General features: G+C 41.9%; 1 protein-coding gene across 14 annotated transcripts in view; it reads left to right on the top strand.

Moving 5' to 3' along the window:
• Positions 1-25,931, top strand: part of ZHX3 (zinc fingers and homeoboxes 3) — a 137,139-nt gene that overhangs the window by 91,304 nt on the left and 19,904 nt on the right. For 7 of the 14 annotated variants that reach the window (XM_021921050.1, XM_021921044.1, XM_021921045.2 and 4 more), the window contains 2 exons: positions 20,047-23,056; positions 23,730-23,828. In XM_021921050.1, coding sequence (XP_021776742.1) covers positions 20,197-23,056; positions 23,730-23,779 — 2,910 coding nt within the window. In that variant the 5' untranslated portion in view covers positions 20,047-20,196 and the 3' untranslated portion in view covers positions 23,780-23,828. Of the gene's footprint in view, positions 1-4,343; positions 4,458-8,861; positions 9,230-20,046; positions 23,057-23,729; positions 23,829-25,931 lie in introns of those variants that run through there. The other 7 variants (XM_017944812.3, XM_021921055.2, XM_017944813.2 and 4 more) reach the window with 3 other exon arrangements.

Genomic DNA, 25,931 nt, shown 5'->3' with positions numbered 1-25,931 from the left:
CTGGAGAGCAGTGGTGCAATCTCAGCTCACTGCAAGCTCCGCCCTCTGAGTTCACGCCATTCTTCTGCCTCAGCCTCCTGAGTAGCTGGGACTACAGGCGCCCGCCACCATGCCCGGCTAAGTTTTTGTATTTTTAGTAGAGACGGGGTTTCACTGTGTTAGCCAGAATGGTCTCGATCTCCTGACCTCATGATCCACCCGCCTCGGCCTCCCAAAGTGCTGGGATTACAGGCATGAGCCACAGCGTGCGGCCCAAGATAAGTACTTGTTTTAGCTAGCTAGGTTTCTGGTAGTATTAGTAGTGGTAGTAGGATGATGAAAACAGCTTACTTTTCATTCTCTTCTGGTTGGGCTACATCTTGAAATATAATTTCACTTTTATGAGGTATCTAAATTAGTCAAACTCTTAGAAAGTAGCATGGTAGTTGCCAGGGGCTGGGGGAAGAGTGAAAGGGGAATAGTTATTTGATGGGTATAGTGTTTGAGTTTTGCAAGATGAAAAAGTTCTGGGGATCTGTTGGTCAACAGTGTGAATGTGCGTAACACTACCTAACTGTACACTTAAAAATGGTTAAGACAGGCTGGGCGCAGTGGCTCACACCTGTAATCCCAGCACTTTGGGAGGCCGAGGCAGGCTGATCACCTGAAGTCAGGAGTTCGAGACCAGCCTGGCCAACATGGCAAAACGCCGTCTCTACTAAAAGTACAAAAATTAGCCCGCCATGGTGATGGGCGCCTATAATCCCAGCTACTCAGGAGGCTGAGGCAGGAGAATCGCTTGAACCTGGGAGGCAGAGGTTGCAGTGAGTCGATTTGTGCCACTGCACTCTAGCCTGGGTGACAAGAGTGAGACTCCATCTCAAAAGAAGAAAAAAATGGCTAAGACAATAAATTTTATGTTACTTATTTATTTTTTTTTACCACAATGTTTAAAAAAGAAAGGTAGGCTGGATAAAACAGCTGATGTACCTCTAGTTGTTATAGTTAATTGTCATCCTTCAGTGGCCAGCCTCTGAGTGGGATGTGGTGGTAATTAGAACAGCAACAGTAGCTGCAGCAACTATGATTTATTGAGTGTTTCCTGTATCTCAGACAGCATGCTAAATCCTTTTGTGTACTACTTATCAATTCACTGAATATTATGTCAGCTCTATGAGGTAGGCATTAATAGCTCCTCATTTTACCAATGAGGGAATAGATTGTGAGGACTTAAGTCATTTGCCCAGGAATACACAGTCCACAGTGCTAGGGCTCTAGGACACAAACCCAGCTCTGTCTGATGTTAGGGTCTTAACTCCATTATCAGCTACTGTTTATTCACCCATTCAGTCACTGAAAATGATTATTATGTGCCAGACATTGTGCTATATGCTAGGGAAACAGTGGATATAGGCCCTGACCTTACTTACAGAGCTTACAGCCTAGCCAATGAAAGACAGTAAGCAGGAAAAGAATCAGATGAAGATCTAGACAAATTTTGATAAATGTTATGAAAGAAACAGGATGCTGTGATAGAGAATAATTCAGCTTGGATTTGGGGGAGCCAACAAAGACATTTAGATAGGATGTTCAGAGAAAGTCTAACATTCCTTTCTTAAGACAAGAAGGTAGATTTCAAAGAGGCAAAGGGGAAGATAGCTCAGAAGTCCTCTGTTGCAGTTATAAATGAGTGTCTGAAAATGTGTATCCGAATGGCCTTGTGATGAAAGAATCCTAGTCCTGCTTAATTCGAGCAGTGTTCCCTTGTCCCAGCGAGCCACTTCACCTCAAAGTCCTCCTTTTTGTGGGGGAAAAATAGAACTTGTATCTAGATCAGTTTTTGGTTGTATTAGTAATGGTAATAGGATGATGAAAACACAGCTTCCATTTAATTCTCTTCTGGTTGGGCTACATCTTGAATGCTTTGTTCAGTTCTAATTGCCACATTTTGAGAGAAATGCAGACAAATTAGAATGTATTCAAGGAGAAGTTCATTAGAGAGAATGTGCAATAATTCAGGACACTTAGCTGCAGAAGTAAATACTAAAAGGGGAAATGATCTTCAACTGTGTGAAAAACTGATACATAGAAAAGAGAGTTGACTCGTCATTTAGTAAAAAGAGTTGATTTATGTCCAAAAGATGAATCTAAAAGCTGGGAACCAGGTCCAACTAAGAAAGGGACTTTGTAATAAATTGTCATAAATGATAATGAGCTCCCAGACTTGATAATCAACTGGAGACTGGATAACAGATTGCTGTAGGATTTTTTAATTAGGAAAGAAGTTGGACGGCATATATTGTCCCATTCCTCCATATTGGGTATTTTTTTGTTTTGTTTTATTTTTTTATTTTTTGTTTTATGTATTGGATATCTCTAAGTTATTTTAGAACTATGGCTTTATGGCCAAAGGCAAATAGAATATATAATATATAGTTTTAAGTGAAGTGCTCATGTGTACCCCTACAGAAGTTAAACCAAAAGCTCATCTGTAGCTATTAGAAGTTTGAAATGTAGAGGAGCACTACTTGGTATTTGACCCGGTTACATACTCTGTAAGGACGTCTACTCTGATATCATTAGCTTCTCACTTTCTCACTTGTTATTTGTAACAACCCATGTATTTTGGGAAATGTGCTAACATTTTTTCCACTTATGTATTTATTCAACTTTTAACTTTCTGTTTTGAATACATAGCACATTAGCATTGTTCAGAATTTAGAAGGAGCCACAGGGAAAAGCGTCCCTCAAACACATCTCCCTCTTCCCCTCCCCAGGGGCAAACACTATTACTAGTTTCTCACATATTTTTCTAGAGGTATTTCTAGTGTATAATTTTTATTCTGTGCTTTGCTTTTTTAAAAACTTAACATGTATCAAGATACCTTGAAGGTTAATCGTAGCAGCATAAAAAGCACCTCCCTCGTTCTTTTTCACAAGTGTGTATTACTCCATTGTATAGATGTGCCATAATCGATTTGACTATCTCCTGTTGATGGGTGATTAGGTTATTTCCAGTCCTTTGCCATTGCCATGCTGATAGTAGATTACCTTATACATGTATGACTTCACATATGTGCAAAATATATCAGCAGGCTGCCTTCCCAGAGGCAGAACCTGGTGAGTCAGGGAATGAGCATTTATAATTTTGTTCTTGTTAAATACTTCTTAATAGAAGTCTTACCAGTTTTCTCTCCAGCAAGTAGTGTGTGAGAGTGCCTATTTCTGCAAACCCTTGCCAACTCAGGATATTTTTATCCAACATTTCAAGCCTTTTCAAAGTAAGTGAAAGAAAAATAATCAGTAATTTTAATTTGTATTTCTCTTACTGTGAGTGAAATTGAGCGTTTTTTCTTGTGTGTAAGATCTTGCTGGACTTTGTAGTGAGGCCATTGAAGAAAATCGTCAATACAGACTAAGCCTGGAAGAGGGAAAAGGAACATTTTATCCACAGTGGTGAGCCAGAGAGAATTTTTCTTTCTTTCTTTCTCTCTCTTTTTTTTTTTTAACAAATGTTCTTGAGAGATTCAAGTGAGCTCACCAGCCTGCAAGCTATTTAGCCTGTAAACTATCTGGCCCACACTGGAAAATTTCAATTAAAACAAAACAAATGTAATCTCAGAAGTAAAACCACATCCAGAACAATTTCTTTTTTACTGTTTAGTTTTAAATTTAATAAAGTAATTTACTTTGTACTTGGAACAAAATTTAGGATGCAAGTACATTTAAAGTAACATGTTTAACTCTGAAAGGCACTGTCTCACACCTCCGAGAGTGCAATTTCTAACTACTTGGCTCTTATAATACCCTAGATTTGGTCCCAGCCTCCCCCCAACCCCCACTTTCTGTAGTTTCTCTGTAGATTTGAGCAGATTTTGGCAAAGACCAGAGTTTTTTCATTGGGAACATTGGCACTACACAGCCTCCTTGCTCATTAGCAGTCTGACCCATTAATTCCCTGCAACACTTGTGACCAAACCAGTTCAATCCAGTTTTTCCTCTGGAAAAGGACCTTCTAGTTTTAGCAGCACAGATTTGCTTTGCTTTTTTCACGTAGCTTCCCAGGTTCAAACCTATGTTGGTTGGCAACACTATCCTTCTAGTTATCAAAAATCAAGGATCTAGTTATCCTTACTTAGATCAAAAATCTGGGAGTCATCCTTGATTCCTGTGGGTACAGTGTTCACATCTTCCTATCCATTCCTTTAGGAAATCTTTTCGGCTTTGCTTTCAAAATGTATCCAGAATCCAGCCACTTCTCCTTGCCTCCATCTCTACCGTCCTGGTCCACGCTGCTGTGATCTCGTGCCTGGATTGATGTCTGGTCTGACAGGGTTCCCTGCTTCTCCGCTGTTTTCCTACAGTCTATTCTCAACACAGCCAGCAGAGCCATGCTGAAGGACACGTGTCGGATCACACCAACCTTCTGCTCAAAGCCCTCCCTTGGCACTCCCCTTCTCAGAGAGACTCAGATCATGGTATGTAGTGAGGCCCTGCACGAATCCCCTCCCTGCCCCCCACCCCAGCCTCTTTGACCTTCTCTTCTACTACTCTCTCTCTACTACTGCCGCCCAGCTCTGCTGGCTTCCTTGCTGTTCTTTGAACATGTCAGACACATTCTCACCTCAAGGTCTTTGCACCAGCTGATGCCTGTGCCTGGAGTGTGCTTCCCCACATGCCCAGATGGCTCACGTCCACACCTCTGAGCATTGGCTCCAGTGTCACTTTCTCAGTGAGGTCTCTTCTGACCACTGTATATCTAAATTGCAGTCTCACCCCTCCCATGCTCCACACTTCTTCCACCTTTCCCTGCTGTACTTTTCTTCTACTTTTTACTCTGACACCTAATTTCATTTTCTTATTTTATTTATTATCTCTCTCCCCCAAACTAGAATGTAAATTCCAGGAAGGCAGAGGTTTCTATCTGTCTTTTTTGTCTTCCCCATATACTGGCATGTCTGGCATAGGAAAAGCACTTAGTAAACATTTGTTAAATGAATTACCTATCTTTTCTCTACAAACTTGTTCCTCAAATTCTGCCAAACCTAAATTGAAACAAGCAGGTGTTGTATTTTGGTACCAGTCCTGGTAAGGTGGATTAAATCCAAGAGCATTGATCCATATTTTTCTGGGGAATCTCACATTAGAAATAATGTGGCATCGTTTGGGTAAAAACTTTTGTGAAAGATTAAATATGACATGAGTAAGTTTAAGGAAGGTGATAAATGTGCTCAGACTGTATCTGGAGAATTAGATTTAGATTTAGATGCTACTCTTGAGAAGGCTATAGACAAATAAGAGCACATTCAGAGAGGAACAGTAGAGAGTGGTGCGGAGTCTCTGTCCCAGTCACACAAAGTGCAGGAACTGAGGATTATTGGTTTAGGGGAAGAGAAGACTTTTAGGGAACATGATTCTTTTTTTTCCAAAAAAGTCAAATTTTTCCCGTTGAAAAATGTGTCTGCTGGGCACAGTGGCTCATGCCTGTAATCCCAGCACTTTGGGAGGCTAAGGCGGGCGGGTCGCCTGAGTCCAGGAGTTCAAGATCAGCCTGGGCAACATGGCGAAATCTCATCTCTACAAAAAAAATAGCTGGGCATGGTATCGGCTACTTGGGAGGCTGAAGTGGGAGGATCACTTGAGTCTGGGAGGTCGAGGCTGCAGACAGCCATGATGGTACCACTGCACTCCAGCCTGGGTGATAGAGTGAGACCCTGCCTCAAAAAAAAAAAAAAGTATCATGTAGAAAGTCAAATATCTTGTTTGTATATCCTGTGACCTCATCCATCACAAGCAGATCCAGCTTTTTTGGAACTTGAACATTAGTAAGGGGGACCCTCCTAAGAAAAAAAAATCTAAGAATAAAATTATAAAGATATAAAGTTAGATACAGGCTTTGGAAGGTGCCTGTGCAAGAGAAGCGAGGGTCCCCGAAGCTTCGGCTCTAGTAGCTTCATAGGAAATCTACCACATTTAGATTTGTACAATAGCAAAACTGAATCCCTTCTAGCTCTCCAAGCATGCCATGTTTTCCTCTCCCTCTACGGTTTTTGTATAAAGTGTTCCCTTTGTCTAGAACACCCTTTTCTCAACTTATCTACTTGGTAGTATTTATTCATCCTTCAAGCTCTAATCCAAAAACAGCCTCCTCTATGAGGCCTTACCCCAAGTTCCCGGAAGACAGAGTTGGGTAGAAAGTCTTTTCCTATGCCCCACAGAACTTTGTGCATGTTTCCACTACAGCACTCAGCTTATTGTCTGATTGGTGTTGATCATTTTGTTGATGATGATTTGGTTTGTCTGTCTTCAGACTGTGTATCAGTCAGGTTGGGGTGCCGTAACAAGCTACTCCAAAAACCTCAGTTGCTTAAAGTGACAAAGGTTATTTCTTGTTCATACTGCATGTACATGGTGGGTCAGGTATTGTTCTTTTAGGACTCAGGCTAATAGAATAGCCGCCATCTGGAACATAACCAGTTCCAGGCCAAAGAATAAATAGTGAGGCAAAGCGTATACTTTCTCCTAAAACTTTTGCCCTGGAAGTGACACATTTGTTCACGTTTCATTGGTTTCACCTAACTTCAGGTAGGCAGGGAAATCCAGTGCATCCAGTGGAAAGCAAGGCCCAGAGCCCTGGTGGATAGCTTAATAACCACAACAGACTGTTAGCTTCTTGAGTTATAGGACTAGATAGCATCTTTTCAAAAATCCTTGTATACCCAGTGCCTAGCACATAGTAAGTCCTCAACTCTATTTGAGAGAAAAAACAAATTTAGCAAATAAAACTTGCCGGAAGGTTTTGTTGTTTTTGGTGCTTACTGCAAGGAACCATTTCAAACATCTTTCTAGTGTCAATAGGTGCCAAGCTCCCTATATTTGGAGATATTCAGGTGTAGGCCATCCTAACCACCTGGTATTGGTACTTAAGGTAAAATTCGTGTAAAGGTGAGTGGTTAGAATATATGATGTCTGAAGTCTCTTTAATACTGAGGCCTTTGTATTTACATCACAATCACCTTCTGAGATTGAGAAAGAACAAATTAGTGTTTACTTGAGAGGTAATATCTAACTAGAGCAGGCTATTTCTGTTGGTGACTAGACAAAAATAAGAATTGTTTGAGGGGGAAGGCCGGGCGCGGTGGCTCACGCCTGTAATCCCAGCACTTTCGGAGGCCGAGGCGGCTGGATCACGAGGTCAGGAGATCCAGACCATCCTGGCTAACACAGTGAAACTGTGTCTCTACTTAAAATACAAAAAATTAGCTGGGCATGGTGGTGGATGCCTGTAGTCCCAGCTACTCGGGAGGCTGAGGCAGGAGAATGGCATGAACCTGGAAGGCGGAGCTTGCAGTGAGCTGAGATTGCGCCACTGCACTCCAGCCTGGGTGACAGTTTGAGGGGGAGAAACAAGTGGAGAGCTCTAGCCTTGAGCCCTTGGCTGATGACGGTGATTACTAAATGCACAAATTATTGTGACCCTTAAGTAACCAGAGGGCAAATTGAGGTCAGCTCTGGGCTTGACATTGCTTTGATGCTTGAGGATTTGGGGTTGGAATTAGACTTGAGTTCTTTGTAACTTTTTTGTTTTCAGCAGAAATCTGACAATTCCAACCAGCAGATCCACTTACTCGACTGCCAAGGTCCTGTTCACACACGTTCCTGAGGAGGGACAGTTTTCCACATGTTCTTTTTGTTATAGAGTCCTACTGACTTACCATGGTCTAATCACCAAGACTCACTTTAAAAGAGTTCTCTATTAATACATAAGAATAAGTAATACAGACTCTCTTCTGACAGTATAAAAGTGTTATAAATATTAAGGATCATAATAACTGTCAAGCCTTTTACTATTTATTTATTTATTTATTTATTTATTTAGAGATAGGGTCTTGCTCTGTTGCCCAGGCTAAAGTGCAGTAGCATAATCCCAGCTCACTGCAGCTGCGACCTCCCAGGCTTTAGCGTTCATCCTGCCTCAGCTCCCAATTAGCTGTGACTACAAGCTTGCGTGCCACCATGCCAGCTAATTTTTAAATTTTTTTGTAGAGACGGAGTGTCCTTATGTTGCCCAGGCTGTTCTCAAACTCCTGGGCTCAAGTAATCCTCTCTCCCTGGCCGCCCAAAGTACTGGGATTACAGGTATGAGCCACTGGTCCAGCCTGTCTTGTCGTTTTTAGGAGACAGGGTCTTGCTCCGTTGCCCACATTGCTGGAATGCAATGACAGAACCATAGCTCTCACTTTAGCCTCAGATTCCTAGGCTCATGAGATCCTCCCATCTCAGCCTCCCAAGTAGCTAGGACTACACTGTCAAGCCTTTTTAAGGAACAAAACAAAACACTAGAATAATTCAGATTGTAAAATCTTTGAACCCTCTGTAAGAAAAAAATGTCAAAATAGTTACAGGTAGTGGATTTATTGTTTAGTTGGTATTCAGAGTGAATATAGTCTAAAAGAGAACACTGAGTTTAGAATCAGAATATCTGGCTCTGCCAAAAATATGCTGTGTGTGACTGGTCATATCACCTCTCCTTTCTTGCTCAATAGCTCCTCAATGCTGCAGTGGTGGAAAGGCCAGTAATAACCAACTCAGGAGAGTATGGGGACGGATTGAGAGGGATATAGAAGTGCTTTGCAGGCTTTCGTGGACTTTGATGATGGAACTGAAGTGAAATCTGTTTTCTGTTCGGTCATGGAAACTTCCCAGAAAGCCAACTCATTTACTTAGGATTGGCCTGGGCAGCAGTAGGGTGGGTGGCTGCATCTGATTTTTGTTTCTAAGGTCAGTGTTTTCCAAAGGAAGGGAAGAGAAACATTTAAAACGATGTTTTTCAAAAATATAAATTTAAGCTTCATTTATGATACAAGATTTCTTTTTAAAATATCTCGAGCTTTTAATGTTTTTTTAATTATGAAAATGTCAAATGTACATAAGAGCATATATATGAGCCATATATATCCCAACCCAACTTGAACAATTGTAAGTTCATGGTCATTTATGTCTACCCATCCCTCATTTTTTTTCTGGGGGGTTGGGTTTTCCTCCCAGTAAATCCTGTATAACAAATTATTTTACCCATAAATATTTGAGTGTGCATCACCAACTGATTAAGACTTTTGTTTGTAACATAACTGAAATACCATTATCATACATAGCAATATTAACAGTAATTCTTTAATGTCATTTACTGCCTCCTGTGGTAGATGGGTTCCAAAAAATGGAGATGCAACCCCAGCTTCATCTATGACAGGTAAAGAATAGCCCATTTTCTTAATCTATAGAGAACACTTAAAATCCCATAGGAAAATGGACAAAAGATAATTTTATACAAAATCATCAATGGCATGTGAAAAGATATTCAGCCTTGTCCATAAAGAAATGTAGGTTCCAAATAATAGTAATTAGTGTTTTATATATCAAATTAACCAAGACTAAAAATAGCAAGAATATGCAGTGATAGTGAGTGCATCCTCAATTCTGTGGTGGTAACAGCGAAAATCAGTACAGTTTACTGGAAACACAATTTTGTATTTTGCTAACGATATTTTAAATGCCACTGCAATGCTACTTGCAAGAAATTCAGTATTTCAGAAATTCTCAAATATATAAAAATATGTGCAGGGGTGGTCACCGAGTCATTGTAATAGTTAAAAACCTGGAGAAATGTAAATGTCTCTTAACAGGAGAAAGGTTAAATAAGTCATGATTCATCCATAACCTAGAATGCTGAAGTTGTTTAAAAGACTGAGGTAAACTAGAGATGGTGACATGGAAAGATACTGAAATTAAATAATTGTGAGATGAAAACTCAGAGGCAAAATAGGATGTAAAAACACAATTCCATTTTTGGTTTTTTAAAAGAATTAATTTTAAAAATTAATTTTTAAATTAAATTAATTTTTAGTAAGCTATGCCTGGGAAACATACCTGAAATCATATATACTCCACTGTTAACAATGGTTTATCTCTGGAGGTGAATAGGAAGGATTTTCACTTTTCTTTCTTTCTGAGAGAGAAATTTCCACTTAGAGCTTAATTTGAAACAAAGTAAAAAGGATCAATTTCAAAGTAAGTCTTTGTTGCTAGCAATAGATAGTGGAATGGGTTGAGGTTTATGTATGGTCTGTTATACACCATGACTAACTTTTGAATGCATTTCATGGTGTAGAATGTGAAGTCAATTACTATAGAATACTTAAGACTATATTCATATCTGTCAGATCTACCTCATAATAGTCACATTCTTTACACCCTTTTTCTACTTAATCTTTAGAGTATTATCTTAAAATCTCCCACTACAGTTATGTTTCTGTAATTCTGTCAGCTTCTACCATTATTTCCGTTTTTAATGATAAATCCTGGGTGATATGTTCAAGAGGACTGCAGGCTGACTATCATAACGCTTGGAAATAGTCTGTCGAGAGTTGCTTTCTAAATATTTGAATTCCTTCATTGAATTCTTACTGTTCTTCCAATTCATTCCTCAGAATTTTTTTAAGTTCCTAATTCAGTCCATAATTTAAAGCTAAATCCTTGAATATTTTTATCTAAAAAACTCACATATATATACTGCAGTGCTGAAATATACTGGCTATTGACTGTAGCTTTGCTAATTTAGTGAATTGAGCAAGTACCAATTCCCAAAGACAGATTTTTAAAGTTATGCACTCTTGTTTTTATTTTCCCATTTATGTATTTGTTTATTTATTTATTTTTTGAGACGGAGCCTTACTCTGTCGCCCAGGCTGGAGTGCAGTGGCGCAATTTTGGCTCACTGCAACCTCTGCCTCCTGGGTTCAAATGATTCTCCTGCCCCAGCCTCCCAGTAGCTGGGATTATAGGCATGTATCACCACTACCTGGCTAATTTTTTGTGTTTTTAGTAGAGACGGGGTTTCACCATGTTGGTCAGGCTGGTCTCGAACTCCGGACCTCAAGTGATCCACTCGTCTCGGCCTCCCAAGTGCTGGGATTACAGGTGTGAGCCACTGTACCCAGCCAAATTGCTGGATCTTATGGCAACTCTGTGTTTAACATTTTGAGGAACTGCCAAACAGTTTTCCAAAGTAGCTACACCATTTCACATTTTCATCAGCAATGCATGAGGGCTCCAGTTTCTCTGCATCCTCACTTATACTTGTTATCTGTCGCTATAATTACATCCATCTTGGTGGGCGTGAAGTGGTATCTCATTGTGGTTTTGATTTGTGTTTTCCTAATAACGAATGATGTTGAGCACTTTTTTATGTGCTTACTGGCCATTTTTATATTTTCTTTGGAGAAATGTCTATTCAAATCCTTTACCCATTTAAAAATGATCTTTCTATGGTTGAGTTGTAAGAGTTCTTTATGTAATGTGGATGTACTTTACCAGATACATGATTTGCAAATCTTTTCTTTCTGTGGTTTGTCTGTCTTTTCACTTTCTTGATGGTAACCTTTGAAGAACACAAGTTTTTAATTTTGATGACATCCAGTTTATCTGTTTTTTCTTTTGTCATTTGTGCTTTCAGATATTCTCCTTGATGTCTTCCATAACTTGTCTGAAAATCTGATTTGCTCACTGGGTCCATAACTGTATTATTCTTAGTTTCCCTGATTTGGGATCATAAAGCACTTGATTTAAAATGTTTGCCAATGATATATGTAAAGGAGCTTAGAAATGTTGATGCTCTTTGAGATGGTAAGCCCATTCCTTTGCACTTAACCTCAGGAAATTCCGTGATAGAAGAAAAACATCCTGTATGCCCAGAGATGTTCATTTCACTGTCACCCATGAGATTGGCATGCTTTTCAACAGCAGGGGTGGATAAGTCAAACCCATTGTGGTACATTATTAGGTAGCTATTAAATGTAGTAATTATGAAGCTTGTGTAACAAAAACGTTTATAACATAATGTTTGGTGAAAAAAGCACAAGTGTGTGCTCACTGTGATAAAAATATGTATAAAATATCTGGACTAAATGAGAAGGTATACAAAGTTACAGATTTATTAAATTTTATTTAAATTACATTTTATCTTTATAATTAAAAAGTAAAAAATGTGTGCATATTTCAAATTGGTGGGGGAAGGGATGACAAGTTGTTAGAGTGGGTTTATGTTTACCCTCCCCTTCAGATTTTTAAAAATTATTTTCATTATCATGATTATGAAAGTTAGGTTTATAAATCTAAAAAAAAATAGCCATGTTTGTTTACTGAGAATTTAAGTAGAGATATTTTAATTTTCTTTACATTTTTATATCAAATCCAAATACTGATAACTTGATTTTAGTATTAGAGTTACTATTGTTTTGGTCATTAGAGCATTATAATTTGCTAAAACAAAAAGTAATAATGATGATTGTCATCATATATTAGTAATAGGGCTCACAGAAGCCCTTTTCTCATGGCATTCTGTGAAACAGATTATTATTATTATTATTATTTTCTTTTTGAGGTATCAACTCTTTAATTTAGGTCTTTTATATATAAAACCATTGATTTTGTTTTCAGGTTAGTTTTCTGCCTTAGCTGTTTTCTTTCTTAGCATTTTAAAAGTGTGAAGTCAATCTGTTTTATTAAAAGTTCAATACATCTAAATTCACAAGTAAGAGATGTTATGTAATGTCTGGATAGTGTAATGATTATTTGTTTCTGGTTTCCTCTTCTTTCTCCTTTCCTTTCTTTTAAAAAAATACTTAAAAGCATATGTGAAGATTACTTACAATTCTTTTTTGTTATTATACCTTAAGTTCTAGGGTACATATGCACAACGTGCAGGTTTGTTACATTCGTATACATGTGCCATGTTGGTGTGCTGCACCCATTAACTTGTCATTTACATTAGATATATCTCCTAATGCTATCCCTCCCCCCACGCCACGACAGGCCCCGGTGTGTGATGTTCCCCCACCCTGTGTCCAGGTGTTCTCATTGTTTAATTCCCACCTATGAGTGAGAACATGCGGTGTTTGGTTTTCTGTCCTTGTGATAGTTTGCTCAGAATGATAGTTTCCAGTTTCATCCATGTCCCTACAAAGGACATGAACTCACTCTTTTTATGGCTGCATAGTTTTCCATGGTGTATATGTGCCACATTTTCTTAATCCAGTCTATCACTGATGGACATTTGGGTTGATTCCAAGTCTTTGCTATTGTGAATAGTGCTGCAGTAAACATACGTGTGCATGTATCTTTATAGCAGCATGATGTATAATCCTTTGGGTATATGCCCAGTAATGGGATGGCTGGGTCAAATGGTATTTCTAATTCTAGATCCTTGAGGAATCACCACACTGTCTTCCCCAATGGTTGAACTAGTTTACAGTCCCACCAACAGTGTAAAAGTGTTCCTATTTCTCCACATCCTCTCCAGCACTCTCTCCACATCCTCTCCAGTACATCCTTTCCTGACTTTTTAATGATTGCCATTCTAACTGGTGTGAGATGGTATCTCATTGTGGTTTTGATTTGCATTTCTCTGATGACCAGTGATGAGCATTTTTTCATGTGTCTGTTGGCTGTTTAAATGTCTTCTTTTGAGAAGTGTCTGTTCATATCCTTTGCCCACTTTTTGATGGGGTCGTTTGATTTTTTTCTTGTAAATTTGTGTAAGTTTTTTGTAGATTCTGGATATTAGCCCTTTGTTAGATGGGTAGATTGTAAAAATGTTCTCCCATTCGGTAGGTTGCCTGTTCACTCTGATTGTGGTTTCTTTTGCTGTGCAGAAGCTCTTTAGTTTAATTAGATCCCATTTGTCAATTTTGGCTTTTGTTGCCATTGCTTTTGGTGTTTTAGTCATGAAGTCCTTGCCCATGCCTATGGCCTGAATGGTATTGCCTAGGTTTTTTTTCTAGGATTTTTATGGTTTTGGGTCTAACATTTAAGTCTTTAATCCATCTTGAATTAATTTTTGTATAAGGTGTAAGGAAGGGATCTAGTTTCAACTTTCTACATATGGCTAGCCAGTTTTCCCAGTACCATTTATTAAATAGGGAATCCTTTCCCCATTTCTTGTTTTTGTCAGATTTGTCAAAGATCAGATGGTTGTAGATGTGTGGTATTATTTCTGAGGGCTCTATTCTGTTCCATTGGTCTGTATCTCTGTTTTGGTACCAGTACCATGCTGTTTTGGTTATTGTAGCCTTGTAGTTTAGTTTGAAGTCAGGTAGTGTGATGCCTCCAGCTTTGTTCTTTTTGCTTAGGATTGTCTTGGCAATATGGGCTCTCTTTTGGTTCCATATGACCTTTAAAGTAGTTTTTTCCAATTCTGTGAAGAAAGTCACTGGTAGCTTGATGGGGATGGCATTGAATCTATAAATTACCTTGGGCAGTATGGCCATTTTCAGTATTGATTTTTCCTATCCATGAGCATGGAATGTTCTTCCATTTATGTGTGTCCTCTTTGATTTTGCGGAGCAGTGGTTTGTAGTTCTTCTTGAAGAGGTCCTTCACATCCCTTGTAAGTTGGATTCCTAGGTATTTTATTCTCTTTGAAGCAATTGTGAATAGGAGTTCACTCATGATTTGGCTGTCTGTTATTGGTATATAGGAATGCTTGTGATTTTTGCACGTTGATTGTGTATCCTGAGACTTTGCTGAAGTTGCTTATCAGCTTAAGGAGATTTTGGGCTGAGACAATGGGGTTTTCTAAATATACAATCATGTTGTCATCTGCAAACAGGGACAATTTGACTTTCTCTTTTCCTAATTGAATAGCCTTTATTTCTTTCTCTTGCCTGATTGCCCTGGCCAGAACTTCCAACACTGTTTTGAATAGGAGTGGTGAGAGAGGGCATCCCTGTCTTGTGCCAGTTTTCAAAGGGAATGCTTCCAGTTTTTGCCCATTCAGTATGATATTGGCTGTGGGTTTGTCATAAATAGCTCTTACTATTTTGAGATGTGTCCCATCAATACCTAGTTTATTGAGAGTTTTTAGCATGAAGGGCTGTTGAATTTTGTCAAAGGCCTTTTCTGCATCTATTGAGATAATCATGTGGTTTTTTTCTTTGGTTCTGTTTATATGATGGATTACGTTTATTGATTTACGTATGTTGAACCAGCCTTGCATCCCAGGGATGAAGCCAGCTTGGTCATGGTGGATAAGCTTTTTGATGTGCTGCTGGATTCGGTTTGCCAGTATTTTATTGAGGATTTTTGCATCGATGTTCATCAGGGATATTGGTCTAAAATTCTTTTTTTGTTGTGTCTCTGCCAGGCTTTGGTATCAGGATGATGTTGGCCTCATAAAATGAGTTAGGGAGGATTCCCTCTTTTTCTATTGATTGGAATAGTTTCAGAAGGAATGGTCCCAGCTCCTCTTTGTACCTCTGGTAGAATTTGGCTATGAATCCATCTAGTCCTGGACTTTTTTTGGTTGGTAGGCTATTATTGCCTCAATTTCAGAACCTATTATTGGTCTATTCAGGGATTCAAATTCTTCCTGGTTTAGTCTTTGGAGGGTGTATGTGTCCAGGTTTTTATCCATTTCTTCTAGATTTTCTAGTTTATTTGCATAGAGGTGTTTATAGTATTCTCTGATGGTAGTTTGTATTTCTGTGGGATCGGTGGTGATATTCCCTTTATCCTTTTTATTGCATCTATTTGATTCTTCTCTCTTTTCTTCTTTCTTAGTCTTGCTAATGGTCTATCAATTTTGATCTTTTCAAAAAACCAGCTCCTGGATTCATTGATTTTTTGAAGGGCTTTTTGTGCCTCTATCTCCTTCACTTCTGCTCTGATATTAGTTATTTCTTGTCTTCTGCTAGCTTTTGAATGTGTTTGCTCTTGCTTCTCTAGTTCTTTTAATTGCCATGTTAGGGTGTCAATTTTAGATCTTTTCTGCTTTTTCTTGTGTCAATTTAGTGCTATAAATTACCCTCTACACACTGCTTTAAATGTGTCCCAGAGATTCTGGTATGTTGTGTTTTTGTTCTCATTGGTTTCAAAGAACATCTATTTCTGCTTTCATTTCGTTACGTACCCAGTAGTCATTCAGGAGCAGGTTGTTCAGTTTCCATGTAGTTGAGTGGTTTTGAGAGAGTTTCTTAATCCTGAGTTCTAGTGTGATTGCACTGTGGTCTGAGAGACAGTTTGTTATAATTTATGTTCTTTTACATTTGCTGAGGAGTGCTTTACTTCCAACTATGTGGTCAATTTTGGAATAAGTGTGATGTGGTGCTGAGAAGAATGTATATTCTGTTGATTTGGGGTGGAGAGTTCTGTAGATGTCTATTAGGTTCGCTTGGTGCAGAGCTGAGTTCAATTCCTGGATATCTTTGTTAACTTTCTGTCTCGTTGATATGTCTAATGTTGACAGTGGGGTGTTAAAGTCTCCCATTATTATTGTGTGGGAGTCTAAGTCTCTAAGGACTTGCTTTATGAATCTGGGTGCTCCTGTATTGGATTCTTATATATTTAGGATAGTTAGCTCTTCTTGTTGAATTGATCCCTTTACCATTATGTAATGGCCTTCTTTGTCTCTCTTGATCTCTGTTGGTTTAAAGTCTGTTTTATCAGAGACTAGTATTGCAACCCCTGCTTTTGTTTGTTTTCCATTTGCTTGGTAGATCTTCCTCCATCCCTTTATTTTGAGCCTATGTGGGTCTCCGCATGTGAGATGGGTCTCCTGAATACAGCACACTGATGGGTCTTGACTCTTTATCCAATTTGCCAGTCTGTGTCTTTTAATTGGAGCATTTAGCCCATTTACATTTAAGGTTAATATTGTTATGTGTGAATTTGGTCCTGTCATTAGGATGTTAGCTGGTTATTTTGCTCATTAGTTGATGCAATTTCTTTCTAGCATTGATGATCTTTACAATTTGGCATGTTTTTGCAGTGGCTGGTACCAGTTATTCCTTTCCATGTTTAGTGCTTCGTTCAGGAGCTCTTGTAAGGCAGACCTGGTGGTGACAAAATCTCTCAGCATTTGCTTGTCTGTAAAGGATTTTATTTCTACTTCACTTATGAAGCTTAGTTTGGCTGGATATGAAATTCTGGGTGGAAAATTATTTTCTTGAAGAATGTTGAATATTGGCCCCCACTCTCTTCTGGCTTGTAGAGTTTCTGCTGAGAGATCTGCTGTTAGTCTGATGGGCTTCCCTTTGTGTGTAACCTGACCTTTCTCTCTGGCTGCCCTTAACATTTTTTCCTTCATTTCAACTTTGGTGAATCTGACAATTATGTGTCTTGGAGTTGCTCTTCTCGAGGAGTATCTTTGTGATGTTCTTTGTATTTCCTGAATTTGAATGTTGGCCTGCCTTGCTAGGTTGGGGAAGTTCTCCTGGATAATATCCTGCAGAATGTTTTCCAACTTGGTTCCATTCTCCCCATCACTTTCAGGTATACCAGTCAGATGTAGATTTGGTCTTTTCTCCGTATTTCTTGGAGGCTTTGGAGGCTTTGTTCATTTCTTTTTAGTCTTATTTCTCTAGACTTCTCTTCTTGCTTCATTTCATTCATTTGATCTTCAATCAGTGATACCCTTTCTTCCACTTGATCAAAGCGGCTACTGACGCTTGTGCATGCATCACATAGTTCTCGTGCCATGGTTTTCAGCTCCATCAGGTCACTTAAGGACTTCTCTACACTGTTTATTCTAGTTATCCATTCGTCTAATCTTTTTTCAAAGTTTTTAGCTTCTTTGCGATGGGTTCAAAAATCCTCCTTTAGCTTGGAGAAGTTTGTTATTACCGATCGTCTGAAGCCTTCTTCTCTCAACTTGTCAAAGTTATTCTCCATCCAGCTTTGTCCTGTTGCTGGTGAGGAGCTGTGTTCCTTTGGAAGAGAAGAGGCACTCTGATTTTTAGAATTTTCAGCTTTTCTGCTCTGGTTTCTCCCCATCTTTGTGGTTTTATCTACCTTTGGTCTTTTATGATGGTAGCGTACAGATGGGGTTTTGGTGTGGATGTCCTTTCTGTTTGTTAGTTTTCCTTCTAACAGTCAGGACCCTCAGCTGCAGGTCTGTTGGAGTTTGCCAGAGGTCCACTCCAGACCTGTTTGCCTGGGTATCACCAGTGGAGGCTGCAGAACAGCAAATATTGCAGAATGGCAGATGTTGCTGTCTGATCCTCCTTCTGAAAGCTTCGTCTCAGAGGGGCACCTGGCTGTATGAGGTGTCAGTCGGCCCCTACTGGGAGATGCTTCCTAGTTAGGCTACTTGGGGGTCAGGGACCCACTTGAGGCAGTCTGTCCGTTCTCAGATCTCAAACTCCATGCTGGGAAAACCACCACTCTTTTCAAAGCTGTCAGACAGGGACGTTTAAGTCTGCAGAAATTTCTGCTGCCTTTTGTTCAGCTATGCCCTGCCAGAGGTGGAGTCTACAGACGCAGGCAGGCCTCCTTGAGCTGCAGTGGGCTCCACCCAGCTCAGGCTTCCCGGCTGCTTTGTTTACTTACTCAAGCCTCAGCAATGGTGGATGCCCCTCCCCTAGCCTCGCTGCCACCTTGCAGTTCGATCTCAGACTGCTGTGCTAGCAGTGAGCAAGGCTCTGTGGGCTTGGGACCCTCCGAGCCAGGTGCGGGTATAATCTCCTGGTGTGCCGTTTGCTAAGGCTGTTGGAAAAGTGCAGTATTAGGGTGGGAGTGTCCTGATTTTCCAGGTACCGTCTGTCACAGCTTCCCTTTCCTAGGAGAGGGAGTTCCCCAACTCCTTGTGCTTCCTGGTTGAGGCGATGCCCCGCCCTGCTCCATGGGCTGCACCCACTCTCTGACAAGCCCCAGTGAGATGAACCTGGTGCCTCAGTTAGAAATGCAGAAATCACCCGTCTTCTGCATCGTTCACGCTGGGAGCTGCAGACTGAAGTTGTTCCTGTTCGGCCATCTTGGAATCTCCCTGTGAAACAATAATTATAATTACTTTATACATAAGTAAATGAATCAACTCAGCTTTTGAAATAAGTTTCAAAGAGGGCTTAGCATAGTGGCTCATGCCTGTATTTCCAGCACTTAGGAAGGCCAAGGTGGGAGGATTATTTGAGCCCAGGAGTTCGAGACCAGCCTGGGCAACGTGGTAAGAGACCCTCACTACTACTATTTTTTGTCTCTACAAAAAATAAAAAACTAGACAGGTGTGTTGGCACATGCCTGTAATCCCAGCTACTCGAGAGGCTGAAGCAGGAGGATCACTTGAGTCCAGGAGGTCAAGGCTGCAGTGAGCCATAATCGCACCATTGCACTCCAGCTTTGGCAACAGAGGAAGACTTTGTTTGAAAAAGTAAAATAAAATGAAATACGTTTCAAAGAGCTCAGAGATGTAATAGTTTTTTATGAAACAATAAAGGTACCCCAAAAAATAAGAAAAAGCACAGTTACAAGGTCGGGCACTCAAGGTGAGACCACACTTTGAGTTCTTGTACACAGATGGAGAATGTACAGGTTGCTGGGCCACAAAGTGGTTCTGTGGATTCCCTGACCCTCTGACCTTTGGTTTCATCTGAGTAACAATGGTCTGGGGTATGTACAGCCAGTAACTGTAAGGTGATCGCTTTTCTGTGGCCTAGAATAAGTGTGGCAGGCAAGGAAAGGCCACAGAGGCCTGGCTCTTACAGCAGCCAGTCTTCCCAGGCACCCCCGCCCACCCAACCCCTTCCGTTCACACACTGCAGCTAACTTGGTCCCTGGGCCTGGCTTGGAAGAGACAGAGGCATCATCTTGTTCTCATATGTGGGAAGGCTATGAAAAGAAAAACCCATGTTGGTCCAAAATGTAAACAAGAATTACACTAGGATCTTTTGTTCTCACTCTGACATGGTCAGAATTAATTTGGAGGTCCAAAAAGAGTGTGTTTTTGTTTTTTAATCTGAGTTACTTAATGCAACGATATGTAGTGGGTGGTGGGAATGAAACAAAAATACCTTGCTTAAGTCTATCAGTTGGTATTGGACCATCCCCAGGTCATTCTTCAGGGTCCAGTTTTTGTCATTAGGGGGTTCCTAACTCAGACTTCTCATCCAAGTTGCTGATTGAACTTACTGTGAAAACACCTAGATGGTAGAAGGCAAGCAGTGGAATGTCTCTGGGTATCTGAGAAATATACAGAAAGCACTTAAGAGAATTTAATCATTTTTTTCTCCCTTTCCTTAGATTGAATAGGGAAAACCTGCTTTCTGCAAACAACTGAAAAAGCTGCACTTACAAACTGTTTCTTTTGCCCTCATCGAGAAGCCGGAACTTGTATTGTGAGGCCCCTGATGGGACAAGCTCTCAACTGCTGATCACCCAGTGATTGTCACCATGGCCAGCAAGAGGAAATCCACCACACCATGCATGATCCCAGTGAAGACGGTGGTGGTGCAGGATGCCAGCATGGAGGCCCAGCCCGCTGAGACCTTGCCTGAAGGACCCCAGCAGGATCTGCCCCCAGAAGCACCTGTTGCCAGCAGTGAGGCAGCGCAGAACCCCAGCAGTACTGATGGCTCTACACTGGCCAATGGGCATCGGAGCACTTTAGATGGCTATTTATATTCCTGTAAATACTGCGATTTCAGATCCCATGATATGACTCAATTTGTGGGACATATGAACTCAGAGCACACAGACTTTAATAAAGACCCAACTTTTGTATGCAGTGGGTGCAGTTTTCTGGCAAAAAGCCCTGAGGGGCTTTCCTTGCACAATGCCACGTGTCACTCCGGGGAAGCCAGCTTTGTGTGGAATGTGGCCAAGCCAGACAATCATGTGGTTGTGGAGCAGAGCGTCCCTGAGAGCACCAGCACTCCTGACTTAGCAGGTGAGCCCAGTGCCGAAGGGGCCGATGGACAGGCAGAAATCATCATTACCAAAACTCCAATCATGAAGATAATGAAAGGCAAAGCTGAAGCCAAAAAAATTCATACACTCAAGGAGAATGTCCCTAGCCAGCCTGTGGGTGAGGCCTTACCAAAGCTGTCGACTGGAGAAATGGAGGTGAGAGAGGGGGACCATTCCTTCATCAATGGGGCAGTTCCAGTCAGCCAGGCATCTGCCAGCTCTGCAAAAAACCCCCATGCTGCCAACGGGCCCCTGATAGGAACAGTGCCAGTTTTGCCAGCTGGCATAGCACAGTTCCTCTCCCTCCAGCAGCAGCCCCCAGTGCATACCCAACACCATGCCCACCAGCCACTGCCCACAGCCAAGGCCCTTCCCAAAGTGATGATCCCCCTGAGCAGCATTCCAACGTACAATGCAGCCATGGACTCTAACAGCTTCCTGAAGAACTCCTTCCACAAGTTCCCCTACCCCACCAAAGCCGAGCTCTGCTATTTGACTGTGGTGACCAAGTATCCAGAAGAACAGCTCAAGATCTGGTTCACAGCCCAAAGGCTGAAGCAGGGGATCAGCTGGTCCCCTGAGGAGATTGAGGATGCCCGGAAAAAGATGTTCAATACAGTCATCCAGTCTGTGCCTCAGCCCACAATTACGGTTCTAAATACCCCACTCGTCGCCAGTGCTGGCAATGTACAGCATCTCATCCAGGCCGCTCTCCCAGGTCATGTTGTGGGGCAGCCAGAGGGTACAGGAGGGGGACTTCTGGTCACTCAGCCATTGATGGCCAATGGGTTGCAAGCAACAAGTTCCTCTCTCCCCCTCACGGTAACATCTGTGCCCAAGCAGCCAGGTGTGGCACCCATTAACACTGTGTGTTCAAATACAACGTCAGCTGTGAAGGTGGTCAATGCGGCCCAGTCGCTCCTCACGGCCTGTCCCAGTATAACTTCCCAAGCCTTCCTTGATGCTAGCATCTACAAAAACAAGAAATCTCATGAACAGCTGTCAGCTCTGAAAGGGAGCTTCTGTCGGAACCAGTTTCCAGGGCAGAGCGAAGTCGAGCATCTCACCAAAGTGACGGGCCTCAGTACCAGAGAGGTACGGAAATGGTTCAGTGACCGTAGATACCACTGCCGGAACTTGAAGGGCTCCAGAGTGATGATGCCTGGAGATCACAGCTCCATGATCATTGACTCTGTACCAGAGGTGTCCTTCTCCCCATCGTCCAAGGTCCCTGAGGTAACCTGCGTCCCGACAACAGCCACACTAGCAACCCACCCTTCTGCCAAACGACAATCTTGGCATCAGACTCCTGACTTCACACCAACCAAATACAAGGAGAGAGCCCCTGAGCAGCTCAGAGCCCTGGAGAGCAGTTTTGCACAAAACCCTCTTCCTCTTGATGAGGAACTGGACCGCCTGAGAAGTGAAACCAAAATGACCCGACGAGAAATTGATAGCTGGTTTTCAGAGAGACGGAAAAAAGTGAATGCGGAGGAGACCAAGAAGGCCGAGGAGAATGCCTCTCAGGAGGAAGAGGAGGCTGTTGAGGATGAGGGTGGAGAAGAGGATTTGGCCAGTGAGCTAAGGGTATCTGGTGAAAATGGCTCTCTGGAAATGCCCAGCAGTCATATCTTGGCAGAGCGCAAAGTCAGCCCCATTAAAATCAACCTGAAGAACCTGCGGGTCACTGAAGCCAATGGCAGGAATGAGATTCCAGGGCTGGGTGCCTGTGACCCTGAGGATGATGGGTCAAACAAACTGGCAGAGCAGCTCCCAGGCAAAGTGAGCTGCAAAAAGACTGCCCAGCAGCGGCACTTGCTGCGGCAGCTCTTTGTCCAGACACAGTGGCCGAGCAACCAGGACTATGACTCCATCATGGCCCAGACAGGTCTGCCGCGGCCGGAGGTGGTGCGCTGGTTTGGAGACAGCAGGTACGCACTGAAGAATGGCCAACTCAAGTGGTACGAAGACTATAAGCGAGGCAACTTTCCACCAGGTCTACTGGTAATTGCCCCTGGCAACCGGGAGCTCCTGCAGGACTATTACATAACACACAAGATGCTGTATGAAGAGGACCTGCAGAACCTCTGTGACAAGACTCAGATGAGCTCCCAGCAGGTCAAGCAGTGGTTTGCTGAGAAAATGGGGGAGGAGACCAGAGCTGTGGCAGACACAGGCAGTGAGGACCAGGGCCCTGGTACTGGTGAGCTCACAGCAGTTCACAAAGGGATGGGTGACACCTATTCAGAGGTGTCTGAGAACAGTGAATCGTGGGAGCCCAGTGTCCCTGAGGCCAGCTCAGAGCCCTTTGACACATCGAGTCCCCAGGCTGGACGTCAGCTCGGTAAGGAGTCCACAGGGGTCATGGCTATCCTATGTGGGTAAGGGGCGGATGCACTTATGGTTGGGCGCTGAATTTACTGCACATGGGCATCTGCTGTCTCTAAGACTGCCTGGCAGCAGCATTAACTGCCTGGCTGCTTCAGAGGACAACTAGCAGCAGGAGCCATAGGAACATAATATGATAAATGGTTGAGAGCTGTTTTTTGTTTCATGTGTTTTTAAAAACCTGCACAGGGGAAGGAACATGGTGACCCTAAAGGGTCCAAGCTTTTCTAGCCATTTCTTAGCAATAGGAAACAGGTCAAAACATTCTCTGAGTCAGGCAGATCCACAGCCACTGGGTAGGAGAGAGCAATAGGACATGAGTTGAAATTCAGCTCAAATTGATGAACAAAAGCAAAGAGAGCCTTTAATTGTCCTTAGATACATAATGTGCTTTTTTCCAATGATGAAAGTCTTGTGTTTCTCTCGTTATTCCTGATGTAGAAGAAATGTTTATTATAATGGGAAATCACTTTCCTTCTTTGACACATATGGAATCAAAAGCTTGAATTTTGTTCCTCAGTTTCTCTAGATCATACTCAAAAGCAAAATGTATTATAGAAGGTTATTTTTATTTAAGACATAGTTTTGAAGCCACAGACAAGTCATGTTATTACGTGTTGATTTTCTAGGTTCCTGGTCACTGAGTTCCCAGCCTCTCCCTTCCCTCCTTACCCTTTGACATTTGTGTTCTCATTAGAGACCCCATCAGAGGGCAGCCAGAAGCTCAGGTGAGAGCCAGGAGGGCGGAGTGTTGTAGAAGCTGAAGGGATTGGGGGTTCCAAAATGGCAGTGTTGCTAGTTGAGTTGGCAATGGTGGGAGGGGGTACAGGAGACAGTATCTCTGGTGTTGGGCAGTGTGATGGTTCCCTGGTGACTTTGGCATGAGCTGCCTCAGTGTGGGGCCTTGTGTTTGGCACCTCATCCCCAGGACCAACCGTCGTGCCCTATCCCTCAGAAATCCCACAGAATTTCCTGGATGGTGTTCCATTGTTTCCAATCAATAGCCAACGATTGTTGTTTGTTTATTTTGGCCTGGCAAATCCCAGCTCCTCCACCCCAGTTGCTTTCTACTTAGGATGTCTTAAAAAGGACAAAATTCTTTTTCTTTCTCTGAATATTTTAAATTCATTTGAACACAACAATTTGAAACATAGTTATGCTGTTATTTCTTTACTCAGTTAAGGAAAAAGAGACTTCCTTGTTGGCCCATAATTTGGTGGGGTGGTGGGGGCAGGGAGTACCACGTCATCCATCGGTTTAGCATTTGCAGAAAGCCTATTCTTCTCATGTTCACATACTAAGGCAAAATCCAGTTCCACAAAGCCCACAGTGAGAGCAAACACCTGGTGGAGCCTAAAGTCACTAGTCAGCAGTTAGGGTTGGAGTACACAGGGCCACTGGCTCCCTTATGGCCTCCTCCAACTCCAGACATGTTTTCAGTAGGGCAAGAGTACAACAAAACACTCCCCTCCTTTGGGGCCCACAGCTCACAGCCTGCTTTATAAAGTAGCTGGTGGCACACCCTGGAGTCAGAACAACAGGTTTTTACAGCTGGTTTGACCTTTTTATAATGCAGAGCAGGTAGTCTCTCCTGCAAGTCTTGTCCAAGTTGCTAAGTTGGCCATTATGTTATACCCAGCTCTATGCTTCTTGTGATACACCAGTAGGCCAGGGTGTCATGCTCAAGAGAGATGAGGCTGTTTGAACAAGTTTATTACAAAAGCTTACATGGAGAATGATGTTATGGAAGATGGCAGTAGCAGCACCAGGAATCCTTTCCTCCACCAAAACAATTGAACTGGCAGTAAATGTCTCAAGCAACTGTTTTGGGACTCAGAAGTCTAGTTGAACACTTGCAACATCCAGGGAAGAGCTTGATAGAGAGGCTTATAAATTTTGATGGAGTTTTTTTTGTTTCACATAGCAGCATCCCCAAGCTCTGCAGTAGGCAACCGTGGAAAATGTTCCTGGTGCAGACTGTTGGTGCCAGGGTGGGCAATAACAACTTTGTCCTCCAAAAGTCAAGTTTTTGTGGCCAGGTGTGGTGGCTCATAACTGTAATCCCAGCACTTTGGGAGGCTGAGGTGGGTGGATCACTTGAGGTCAGGAGTTTGAGATTAGCCTGGCCAACATGGTAAAACCCCGTCTCTATTAAAAATACAAAAATTATCCAGGCATGGTGGTGAGTGCCTATAGTCCCAGTTATTTGGGAGGCTGAGGCAAGAGAATCACTTGAACCTGGGAGGCAGAAGTTGCAGTGAGCCAAGATGACACCACTGCGTTCTAGTCTGGGCAACAGAGTGAGGCTCCATCTCAAAAAAACATATATATATAAAGTTTTTATGTTTTGATTGCTGATTACTGCATTTAATCACTGAGGGGGCCAGTGCAGAGGCTGATCATTGTCTCAGCTCCCTTGGGCAGAAGGAGCTTTCTAGCCACAAGGGGTTTTAAAGAGACAGTACCTTTTTTTTTCTTTATTCCTCCTTTTGGCAAGCCAGATATTTAAGGAAATCTTAGGTCACTGGTTAACCACAGAGATATCACAACAGAAACTTCACTGACCCCATACCGCAAAGAATACACACTTCACAGAAATAGTTGGAAAAGTCACAAATAGTTGGCTCTAGCCCTCAATAAACAAAAATCAACAATCTCTGAGGCATGAGAGAATTAGATTCTCAGTTACCACAATGTAATACTCATAATGTCCAGTTCTCAACAAAAAATTACAAAACATGAAAAGAAATAGAAAATATGGTCTATTCACAGGAGAAAAATTGACAGACACCATCCTTGAGGAAGGCCATTGGGATTATTACCCAAAGACA

The sequence above is a fragment of the Papio anubis genome, chromosome 16 (genome assembly GCF_008728515.1).
Source record: "Papio anubis isolate 15944 chromosome 16, Panubis1.0, whole genome shotgun sequence".
NCBI classification, from domain to species: Eukaryota; Metazoa; Chordata; class Mammalia; order Primates; family Cercopithecidae; genus Papio; species Papio anubis.
The sequence above is the reverse complement of the archived record's forward strand: the minus strand, read 5'-3'. Positions and strand labels throughout refer to the sequence as shown.